The sequence below is a fragment of the Echiichthys vipera genome (assembly GCF_963691815.1).
Source record: "Echiichthys vipera genome assembly, chromosome: 15".
In the NCBI taxonomy this organism is placed as follows: domain Eukaryota; kingdom Metazoa; phylum Chordata; class Actinopteri; order Perciformes; family Trachinidae; genus Echiichthys; species Echiichthys vipera.
Window position 1 is genome coordinate 13,848,198 of NC_139840.1, and position 12,948 is coordinate 13,861,145.

Below are 12,948 nucleotides of genomic sequence, written 5' to 3' on the forward strand. Positions count from 1 at the left end.
CCCTATGGTGTTAGAAATAAAGGGAACTGTTTGCCATCTTCTGCCTTTTATTGATCCTTAGGGCTCACTGGACCTAGCTTATATGCCCTCTGAAGAAAAAAAAAGCGATTGTTCTTAGATTTGTGTTCCTAATACAGTCGCTTGCTCCTTTTCCCCTCTGCTATAGCTTCAGGTTCAATGTCTGCTCATTTAAAGCTTGGCAAGTGAGGAGGCTATATAAACACAATGGATAATAATTAAAGAAGCAGCCAACACATTTAATCCCCAGTAGAGTGAGTAGAGATAGTGGTGGCGCAGAAAGAATGAAAGAATGTGTCATCCCGGGTTTCACATTCTTGAGGTCAAAAGGAGTCCATTTTGGAGTTCAGTGTTTTGCATAGCTGCTTGAAGCTGACAAGCAAGTGACACAGGGTTCACCAAGTAGATTTTTCTTTTTTACGGTTCCATTTTGTTTCTGTCACTTTGTTCTTACTTCTCTACCATCCCTCCATTCCACTGCCCACCACAGGTAGGCGTACTGTTGCTTTGAAAAGTGAAAGGGAGTGAAAAAGACAAAGAGTGGGGAGGGTTACACATACCTTGTGTCAGTGTCAATGTTTAAAAAAATGTGTTGCCACAAAAATGACCATACAATGCCTGAACCGCTTTGGTCTTTATGATATATAGGTCATGATACAGTCTTCATGCGGTGGAGAAAACAATGGTTGAATGTGCCGACAGACACATCGTGCCCTCTGGTGTTTAAGCCCTGTGCCTTAGCCATTGGATGCACACAACTACACTATCACATAGGAGTGTGAGAAAAAAGAGAATCAGAGAGACATAGGAGGAAAGGGAGGCATGGTCATGAAACCAACACCCTCAAAGGGAATTTTCAAACCATTCATACTTTTGAAATGCATGCATTTAAAGAACATGGCATGACTTGTCTGTGCTGGAGATTTTACTGTACCTCATAGAGTAATTATATTTACTTTCAAACCACAGTCTCGTCTATTATAATGGAAAATTCTTGAAAGACAAGTGTCAAATGCTGAACACACTGAAAGACACACCCTATATTTTTTTCCCCAATAGGCTCAGGTGGGTTTGCATTACGTGTTTGCATTTTTTGTTCCACTCTTAATACTCGTCCTTCAAACAAAAGACACTTCAAGCCTGAACACGTACAAACTTTAGTCTAATGACAGCTTTCGTGTCAAGAGAGACGGACTGATCAGTAGGACGATGAACTTTGCTGCAATGAGTTGATGAAGAATAATTGGACGCTCGCCATTAATTAAAAGCTGCAGCAGAAAGCACTTAGTGTTATTAAGTCTCAGACATACAGTACAAGTGAGGTAAAGTTTTTCTTAAATAGTTGCGCGGCGATTTTTTTGTTTTTGCAGCATTTGTATGTATAAATATTTTTCTTTGCACAATATGAATCTTTCTGGGGGATTTAAGTGTCACAGCAGTCACAGTGTAGCGTGACAAATAGTGTCAATTAGGAAATACCTGTCTGTCATTCACTAGATCAGCCCTCTGACTTAACCTTAATGCCTCTCTTTAACCTACACTTTCTGTCTGCATAGTGCATGCAGATGTAGGCTGACACATGACACGGGCCTTTTGAGGAGAAAGTGAATCTTTGCTGACTGTCTCTTCAGCTTGAGAGTAAATATTTAACCTAATGTTTGCTTTCTCTGCAGAAAACCAGTGTGGGTCACTGCCGTATTTCCTGGCTGTGATGATGAGATTTGTTACAAAGGGGAATGTGTCGCTCATGCACGCGTTACTTCATCCAAACTGACATCTGGAATATAAAATTGTTCACACCAAAGTGTAAGGGAAGTAAAATATGATTCATCAAAAACAATGCAGGGGTTAACTGTCACAATTACGTCTAGTGATTCACAGTGACTGTGAGACCTGCTGATGCTTGTAGACACATGATATCATTTCCAGACACTGGCAGTGACATCATTAGCTGAATAAACAGTGAGGGAAAAACAACCCTGACAGCTGGTTTATTAAATTACGTAGACAATTGACATTGTCTTGCTTATTAACGCTATGATCTAAGTTTCCCCAGCAGCTCATTAACATACAGACGTTCCTCAGGCTTTCCACTGCTTCAGAGATTCATAGATCAGGACCACTGGTGGATAGAACCAAGGTCTTCACATTAAATAAATAAAGAGATATGGCAAAAAAAAGAGGGTGCAATAGCCATGACTGTATACATATACTGAGTTCATTAATCTACAAACCCTAGCCTTTAAGAAATAATTGACTTGAGTAAAAAACTCCTTTCTGTTCTTTTTTGACATTTTGTTTAATTATACTTTCAGTAAATTTTACCTCCCTACATGATTATCTAAATACTGTTTCAATGGCATGTAATCTTTTTTAATTGTATCGATTATATTAAGCAATTTTATATAATTATGAGTAATTGTAGAATGTAACCTCCTCCCCGGGTCCTCTCAAATTCCCCACAATATTAGCGCCATGTGAAACAAATATACAACATCAGAGGCCATTCCTCAATGATTTGAGAAAAAAATAAACAAAAAAAACATTGTATTAACCTTTTCTTTTACAATATTTTCTTATCTACCGCAAAGTCATAAATCACACTCTGGTGCACAATATCTCTTGGACTTTGAAACCAATGTGCATGTTATGGTTAGCCTATATTGTCTGTGGGATTTTTTTCTTTTAATCATTATGTTATGATACTGTCTCAATCTATAAATATTTTATTCAAATATACATCTGATAATGAAAAGGAAAAGTACAGTTGTAATTTCACAACAGAGCAGATTTGAATCAGTCAATGCTGAGTGAAAGCACAGACACACCTTTTTCTGTTTTATACCTCATGTGTAACTAGCCGGTTTATGAGACACTGACACAGACACACGTGTACACACACACTCACACACACGCACACACACAAACACACACACACACACAATTTCTCGCTCACAGCATCGCCTGGGGTTAGTCCTGGACACACCTGGATTAGTTGTTAGGGAGGGGCAAGCAGGTTTGAATGATAACAAACAGTACAGTGAGATAGTATGCCGGTACAACAGTCGACTGGTTTCTGTTGGCTCACAGCCATGCGATATTTTCTGCACACACTGAAAGCATTGTCTAAATGACAGATTTGCAAAGGATGCAGATAAAATAGATTTGTTGCCTTTTATACAATAGAGCAAAGTGCAAAAAGAAGAAAATTCATTCCTAATTCATTAGCTGTCACAGTACATTGAAATGTAAATGTTTATAGTTTGAACCCTGTTCTTTATTTTGTGAGAATTTCAAACCTGGTTCCAACAATAACATAAAATCCCTATTTCAACAAAATATAAAACTGTTTATGTTGCATGATTGTGTGAATGAAGGAAATAACCCTTGCTGTGTTTACAAAACACCCCTGCACCCACTAGCCTGTGGGAAGATTTGTGCTTAGGCTTTCATTTCATTCGTTATGTTGCAATCATTGATTTTTCAGTCTAATTTCTATTAATTACAACATGTTTTTAACTTTATAGACTTTGCCACTATTTTTTGGTTATTTATAAGTAGACCTAGACTACTAATGTATCTCGTTAAAAAACAGGGCAATTGCTTTCCATCTTCAAAACATATCCTTAAAGTTTATAGGCTACAGGCAGCTTTGTTTAATCATCTTTATGGTTAGTTTCATGTACAGTATGTTGTAAATGCAAAAGAACATAGTGCTGTTGATACAGTCTGCCTGCAGGGGTCATCCGTGTGTAACAAGACACAAGACACACCATCTAGGGGCCCTCTACTATCATTCCTGTGCCGGCTCAGGATCTAAAATGTTTGCTATGCATGCAGCCTAATTTTTAAAAGTCAGATGTTACATCAAGTTCTACTCCAATGTAATATATGACAATTGTAGGCTATTTTGTTTTTATAACTGTCATTTAAAAAGTATAAGAATGCCATTACAAATGGTTTGGAGTAAGTAAAATAAAAATGTCTTCACATGCAGATCTTTAAAACTAATAAAAAAATCAAATGTGCATGATTCAACACAAGTGAATAATGTACAAAATGCAATAGCACATCATGGCCAGGAGGGTGAAGCATTGCTGAACACATGTCCTGTATGAGGTAGTAGGCTGCACATGCTCAGATAAATATGCTATTAAGCTGGTGAGTGTAAATTAAACATGACCATTGTAGAACTCTTGATTATAATAAATATTGTTCAGTTTATCCCAGGAGGCTTCCTTAAATAACTCACATTGAGTTTTACAACACACAAAGTGACATTTCGCATCATCCCGATCTGCCAAAATCTGAATAACGCGTAACTCTGATGCTCCATTCTGCAGAGATCTTAGCAACAGAGGGAAGCCAAACATTGTTCATTAATTCACAGTGCCCACATTGCCATGACACAGAACTGGATTTAAATGGGTAGATCGTCCCTTTAAAGTCCTTTATGTCTATCGAAAAGCTCCAGACTTTATACTGTACTTAATGACACCACAAGTTTGGAACTTACTTCTCTGGTTTCTGGCAAATTCTGAGAATAGCTTATGTCACATAGTCTTTGAACTCTCCCAAGCCTCCATACTATAGTAATAACATAATAATTCCTAATTAAGATGGTGTTCCACTTTAAAATTGAAGTTTAGTTTTGCAACCAAATGTCTTTATTACAGTCACAATAATTAATTATTATATAATATCAAGAGAGGAAATTTAAGTAAAATAAGGGAAACATATTATAAAATATTAAAACAATTAATAATCTTCTCTGATACTGATCAAAAGGATTTTGTCGATTCAAATTTGAAACACAATTTTTGAAGGAAATCTGCATGTTGATCCTTTATTTATGATAAAGGGTTCATAAATTATAGAAGAAGGAGAAGAATTCCTTTTCATTTATCCCGCAAGGGAAATTCAATTTTTTCACTCTGTTATTATTGTTATACAGGTTAAACACACAGGCCCGAAATACACACATGCACAAACAGGACCTACATGCAATTAATGGAGAGATGTCAGAGCGAGGGGGCTGCCAATGGGAGCAGTTGGGGGTTTGGTGCCTTGCTCAACAGCACCTCGGCAGTGCCCAGGAGATGAATTGGCACCTCTCCAGCCACCAGTCTACACTCCATTCATGGTCCACACAGGGACTCGAACCGGCGACCCTCCGGTTCCCAGCCGAGTCACCTGGACTGAGCCACTGCCTCCCCGGTTTTATTGCTGGGTAATCAATAATCTATTAATGCTTTATAGATTAGTTAGGTTTTTCCAGGTTGTGATCAAATCAGTTATCTTGTAATTATCCCTCTCCAGTAAAACTTTTCTTTTTAGTTGTTCACAGCTGCTGGGAAGAGCTGACGATAATCTGGAATAAAATCTAAAGTATTTATTAAGTACCAATAAACGTTTACAATTCCGGACTTGATAAACTACAATAGGACCTCATTATTAATGACTTACCAACATTTATAACTGCAGACCTGTTGGCTCATTATAAAGTGAAAAATTGATTTGATTTTCACCAAGAGGCAGTGGTCTTCTTGTTCTTCCATCACGGTTGATGATGGCCATGGTACATGTTATTATGTTGGGTTTTGGTGAGTGTGCAGATGGCTGAACAGACCAATCTGAGCCTGAATACCGTACCATACCAATGTGTAGCTACCTGAACTCAAAGGTATGGCAAAGTGAAAATACAAAAGTATAAACATCCAAATATACTAATATACAAAAGTAAAGGAAAAAGGTAAATGTACTGATCGTGCAGAATGGGCCGTTTCAAAATCTCATAGGTGATTATAAGGATTTATGCATAAATGTGTTCATCGCTTTAATGTTGCATCTTGGAAAGGTGGAGCTAATTTTAATAACTTTATGCACTACTGGGTAGCTTAACCTTCAAAAATACATCATTAATTAAGCTTGTTGATTTATATTATGTAGCTAGGATTATTAATAATCTAAATCTGCAAAGTCACTAACTACATCTTTAAAATAAATAGAATTAAGTGAAAAAGTACATTTGCCTCCAGAATACCTTGAAGTATAAAGTAGCAGAAATGGAAATACTAGCAAATGTACCTCAACATTGTACTTGAGTAAATGTACTTTGTTTACACCACTGCCACCAAACCAAGATGAAATAAAAAAAATAATAAGGAAGTAGGAATGACTGACTATGACTCTCACCAGTTTCCCCATGACTATACCAACAAAGTAGAACACAATGAAGCTTACAATCTGACAAAAACAAATGATTGATTGGCTTTTCTCTCTCTTCCAATCACTCCCAATATGGACGAACAGTTACAGTAAAATACAACGTTGATACTCTGTCAGGACCATATCCCCTTTAAATGCTCCTTCCCCACACTTGTCACTATACAACGGACATACACCGTCTCCTGTGTGAGTGGTTTCTGCTCACATCTGTAATAAAGAGTAATGATCATTCTTATATGATTCACCTTTGCAGGCAGTTAAACTAGAAATGGCGTGTTTTATTGTTTGCTACCTGGTAGGAGAGACAACATAGTTCCTCCTCCTACCCCACTGTTGATAGGATGTGTGCTTAAATCGTTGTATTTATGTGTGTGTGCGTGTGTGCGTGTGTGTGTGTGTGTATGTGTGTGTGTGTGTGTGTGTGTATGTGTGTGTGTGTGTGTGTGTGTGTGTGTGTGTGTGTGTGTGTGTGTGTGTGTGTGTTTATTCATTATTTTTCATCTACAATATTTGGGACAATGTCACATAGGAGAACTCCAAATACTGGATATTGGGACTTTCTTGCAAAATGTTTGAAACCCCCCCCCCAAAAAAAGTTAAGAATTCGTGGAACAATGATGCCATGCTTTGGGTTGACTTAATCCTGTCAGTATATAATAGGCTATTGGCTATACATAACATGGTTGCAAAATATGTAGCCTATGAGAACACAGTGTTTGTTCCTTTATACAAACATACAAACAGAAGTAGGTATTTTTACTGAATAAAAGCATTAGATATTATAAGGAATAATTATATTATTTTTCAGTAATGTTGCAAAGAGAATGAGCATTTTCCTTTCAAAGTGGTTACCAATGGTTACCATAGAGTGTATGGCGCTTACAGGTGGCCATGTTGGGGTAGAGTCAACAGCACACGGTCTTTATGGGCAGGTGTGTTACCTGTGGCTCTCTCAGGAAGCACTTCCCTAGGGCTCTGCTGCCACGGTTGAAAGAGACACCGATGAATGAGACGACGGAAAAGATCATGACATAGTTTTCCTCGTCTTTGCTTTAATTCACTGCGATCCTGCCTTTGTCTCCTGGACTTAAGCCCGCAGTCAGTCCTCACGGGATTGCGGTGGCAGACGGGAGGGAAGTGCTTCCTGATAATAAAGAGGTGCGTCTTATTTCCATTCCAGTGATTGACTGCGCACGGCTTTCACCACACGGAGCTGGGGGCATTGACGCATTGTGGAGTCGACAGGGGGGTAGCACTGCAACCCCGGCTTCGCTACACAACGGAGGCATCTATCGGCGGAACCGCGATGGCCGTGGTGCAGCTCGACACGGATGACCATCAACCTGAGAACGGCTTCGTGTCCCCCGAAACCACGTCGCCGGGGTTGCTGACACGCATCGACGGCTCCGTTCTGCCATTTATCGGGGGATTTGGGAAGTACCAGAAACAGCTGATCGTGCTGACATGGATCCCGGCGTTATTTATTGGATTCAGCCAGTACTCTGATAATTTTCTCCTTGCTCAGCCGAACAACACATGTATCCAGCCTTTGGCGAACCTTACGAATCAGACTACAAGCCATTCCTCGTTGTTAGACAGCCCAAAAAACATCAGCGCGCGGCCACTTTACGCCAATGGAAGTTATTATCACGCCACTCACAATGACACGGCCAACATGCAGTGTAGGTGCAATGAGTGGACATTCGAGCTGCACACGGGACTTGTACGGAACGTGGTTACCAAGGTAAGCTGTCCGTCTTTTAAAGGGTGGACATCCCATCATACTGTGTTATGCATCTGTGATACCCTACCCGCCCTAATCCCATTAGGATCAATTTACGTTAAGAGGTAGAAAGTCTAGTACTTATCAACACGACATTTATCCTTAAAAAAACATGAGCAGTCATGTTAATATGAAATTATATAGCTATTATTTGACAGCTTCTGCATAGTGGTTGTGCTTAGCCTACATCTCCATTAGGTCCTCCAAGGCGTGCATTTCTCCACAGTGGGCCTTCTAGCACTGAGTCATTTCTATTCTGTAGAGATTCACACTTTCGTCTCACATTGAACCTGAAAGTAGTCGGATTGTTGTGTGTGGGCATGCACCGTGCTGACAGTGAGTGAGTCATCGCAACAGCTGACACAAGTGTGACCTACGGCAGAGATAAGCCACCATTGGCACACTGGGCAAAACTGCCAGGGCTGGTGGAATTTGCCGGTTGTCGTAATGGACATAATAGACGTGAAGCCTTTTGATCTGGAGCAAAGGTCATTAGTGCACACTCTAGAATAATGCAACCCCATCCCTGGTCAAACATCACACACCCTATCGCAGCCATAACTAAACACCAGTGGGATATTCTTCTAGCTTTTATTGTGGTCACTTTGAGTCTGCCTGTGGGGTATTTTTATTTCTTTCACCTCACTGTATTGTAATTTTTACATCTGCACAGACTAGGCTGAGGAGACAGCAGAGGCCTTTAGTCATCATGATCTGCTAGCTTGAGTAGGAAGGGTTTTTGTGGGTTTTTTTTTTTACATCTCATTAGTCATTATGCATATCATCTCTTTCACCACTGTGGATGCTGCTCGCTTGTTTATATCAAGATGTATCCAATTTCTATTCTTGAAAAGCATGGGACTTTGATCCACAGGGCTCTGATAAGGGTTAATGTGATTGAATCTGCAGGGAAATTAGTTAAATACGGTAGATGTTAATGTTTTTCGGAAAAAAAATGTCTAAAATGTTGATACACACAGATAACCCCACACACTCTCGTAGAGAACAGTGAATTGCATTTTGCCATAATCAGAAATGCTTATCAGGAAGACTTAGATCTGAAGCCGGGCTTTGAAGCTTTTCTGCTGTGGTGGGGAGGTTGCCAACAGCCCATCTGCTTATCACTGATAATGTCCCAATTTAGCTAAATAAATTCAATCAGCCAGGGGGACAGTTTAAGTCTTGATTAAATTTACTGTCCACAGGGTAGATTGGGGGTGTTGGGTGGGGGTGGGGGATGGGATGGGGTTGCATGAACTAAAGCCAGGCTGATGAACTGTTTTTATGGATGGAGTCATTCAAAATGCTCCCGGCTCGCAGCTGAATATGAAGTCATATGTGAAGGAAATCAATTGGGTGGATCATTATTACTAACAATAAAAAAATGTCAGTTCTCTCATGGGTAAAAAAAAAAAAAATGGAGAGCAGTTTCCGATATGAAGGGTTTTGTTCTTAAACACTGCCGGCTATGTCTCATGCTGGTGTTAACCTGTAGATGCTAGTATTTGTGTTGCCTTTGCATGCATATGGAGAATGTCATGTTGACACTACCAGCACTGCTGATCAGTGAAAGTCTGAGCAGTCGGTGAAAGTGTCTCGTCTTCCCCCCTGACACAAGCAGTCTACATTCTGACAAGGTCACCGTCAGGAGAAATTGAATCGGATGGTGTGAGGACGAATCCCGATTTGAAGCCAAAATTCAAGCAGAATTGACTTCCCCACTTGTCTTTGGCCCTCATCTTTTTTTAACGACCTCTTTAACCCCTACCAGCAGCACAGAAACTAGGATGTGACACTACAGCAGGAAGTGATGACTTGGCATTTCTCCCTCTGTTTGGATTGTATAGGCATATCTGCACATGACTGGGCTTAGCTATCTGTGACACTCGATCCCTCAAAAGCAGAGCAGAGTGCCAGTACCGACTAAATGCAATAGGTTCTCTGTCAAAGTATACCAACAACTTCTAACCCCATGCTACTCTGATAATCCTTTATATCACTTGGGGGGAAAACACGTAAATATATGTAGATGTTTTCAACTTGTGCCACACGTTCACTTTTTTTCTAATGCGTCGCAGAAATGAGGCTTTGATGGAGGCGGAGGTTGACGTGGTGGTGAAGGATCCAAAGTGGTTAATGTGGGAAACGATACTAATTGAGTCAAAGCTCTCCTCAGGGTCCATCTTAATTGGACTGAGCCTTAGAAATGAGAATGTATCATTACTCAGAGACAGTCTCTCTGCAACCTATCCTACTCAGCTCCCATTCAGACAGGTAGCAGCTGCACACGCCTGCCTGAAATAGTGGCCAGAGAAAGATTAACCTCTATTCTGTGTTCCCCTGGGATAGATGGGTTCTTGTACATAATTATCAGACACTTGCCATTTAGGGATTGATGATTTTAACAACTGCATCTTTTGTAAAACTTCACTGTAGAATAGAGCTCAGACTGGTACAAAACTACGAAAGCATTGTGCATTTTGCATCTAGAACTCAGAATTATTCCTAAAGTCAGAAATGAGAAAAATAAATAGATGCCAGCCACAAGTTCCTTTAAGTTAATGTGTTGGCTTATTTTGATCGATCAGCAGTTTAAAACCCAAAGGATATTCCATTTAAAGCGATGAAGATAAATCTAAGAAAAGACGCAAATTCTCATATTTCAGAAGCTGGAAACAGACAATATTTTGCATTTTTGCTTGGTAAATGACCAAAAATGATGAATCCATTATCACAATGGTTGCTGATTCATTTTCTGTTGTTTGTTGAAGTGCTGGTTGGAGTTGAATGGACTTGCATTTATATAGCACCTGTCTAGTCTTCTAACCACTCAAAGCACTTTTACACTGCCTGCCAAATTAATCAATTCATACACACACATCCATTGTCTGATGGTGGAGGCTGCCATGCAAGGTGCCACCAACTCATCAGGATCTAAACTAACAATTCGGAGGCACAATCACTCAAAGACTTTGGGATCAATTTGGGACTGCCCAAGGACACAAAAGCAGGGGGTTGAACTGCCGATCATCATATTTATGGACGTCCCGTTCTTCCTCCTAAGCAGCCGCAAGTTGCACTGATTAGTCCAGTATTAACAATTAATTTAAAAGCAAAAAGGTCATATTCTATGGTTACACCTTCTAAATTGGGAAAATTTGCTACTTTTCTTTGTCATACCTCAATATCTTTGGGTTTTCAACCTTAAGTTAAACAAAACAAGATATTTGAGGTTGTTAGTTTGGTGATGTACAAGTATTTTGTTATATTTTATAGACCTAACCAGTTATTGAATAATTAAGAATATTAATATTGGGTGGATTGAGCAATTGGTAAACAAAATACTTGTAAGTTACAGCCTTAGTTGAGTGATTCATCAAGCATTGTTTTAGTACTTCATTAAGTCAGCCAGTTTTGTATTTTTTTTTCTTGTAGGTTAAAGCATTGTATGAAAGTGATAAGGAAGATATGTTGTAAAAGCACATTGGTGGGTACACCCAGACCCAGTATCACTGTGCTAGAGGTTGCACATGCATAGATCTGAAAGATGATACTGTATTTGAACACTCATGCAGGCCTCTCTGCTCTCTATCCCTTCATACTGTTTACCCAGCTGGCTGGCTCCTTCCACAGACCCAGGATCAGTGTGAGACACTTTGAAACAGTCTCAGCTGTCGAAAGGCAATGACCCAACTGCAGATACCCAGTCAGCACACAATGACAGCCACTCACAGTGTCAGCTGGGAGCAAAGATGCTTGTGGGACCCAAAGATAAAGCTTTGTTGAGGCGCTATGTGTGTGTGGGTGACAAGAGTGTGGTGCAGGCTTGTTTCTGATAAGTTTGTTTTTTTAACTGGGAGGGGTGAGCATTGTGGGCTATCTGACCCTTGACTGTAGTGTAACTTTGTTTTTAGGGTTGTGTGATGGAATTCAGGTTGTAGGAGTGTTGTCCTGTTGTTGACAGGCTACATATCGGGTCTCTTTGCTGTCAGAGATGTGTACTCTTGGTTCTTAACAGTCAACAAAGGGAGGCGATGAATAATAGATTGACGGAAAAAGGTTTGTTGTTTCACCATCCGTCACTGTTGGTTGCCATCAGCTAACTTGCCAAACATGTTTGTGTTTTTCATTTGATGTGTAGCTTAGTCTGAATGCTTCAGTAGTATGACAGTTATATGAAACACAGTCACACCTAGATAATGTAAACTTGCTCTCAGGCTCTAAGTTCCTCAGGCTACATATCCATTGCCAGACATCTGTGTATTATTTTATTCTTGATCTCTTTTAACCCCCAAACTGCCATAGAACTAGTATAGATTTCTCTTTTGTTTTTCTCTTTAACTCTCACCTAAGTTACCACAATTTTACAGGATTTAAACACTTAGGGAGTGGCAGTGGTGCTAAAATTTTCACTTGGCAACGGATATAGTCTGATAACCACGGTGATGGTCTGTTGCTAGGCAGTAACTATGCAGCAGTCTCATCATGAGTTTCCTCCTCTCAACTGCTTTTAAGCATCTCTAGCCCTCTCTCTTTAGCCTGCTATCCTTACCCATACTTTCCTTTGCTCTTTGCATTTCTCTCAATCTCTCTGTATGTTCTACTTCTACATTGTATAATCTTTATTCCCTTCCTCCTGTGCTTTCCTCCATCTGCCTCCCTCCCTCGCCTGTTTGGTCTCCTCCCCACCCACCGCTCTGTAGTTCAACGAGTGCAAAATTGTGCAGCTGTAGTTGAGAGCGTCTTCATCTGAGCTAATGAGACTCACTGGTGTAGACCGATCGTTGGTGGCCGGTCATTCGAGACTGAGAGAGGTCAACAGACACCCTGGGGATTTGAACTAATTTGCTTTTGGCCCTTTCATTTTTCTGCATTTTTTTTTTTTTGTCGCCTCTTAGACTTTTATGTGTGTAACACAA

General features: G+C 40.0%; 1 protein-coding gene across 1 annotated transcript in view; it reads left to right on the forward strand.

Moving 5' to 3' along the window:
* Positions 1–7,348: 7,348 nt before the first annotated feature.
* The window catches only part of LOC310957674 (solute carrier family 22 member 23-like), a 34,635-nt gene continuing 29,035 nt past the window's right edge, over positions 7,349–12,948 (forward strand). The window contains exon 1 of the mRNA XM_083928353.1: positions 7,349–7,990. Coding sequence (XP_083784479.1) covers positions 7,553–7,990 — 438 coding nt within the window. The 5' untranslated portion in view covers positions 7,349–7,552. The remainder of the gene's footprint in view (positions 7,991–12,948) is intronic.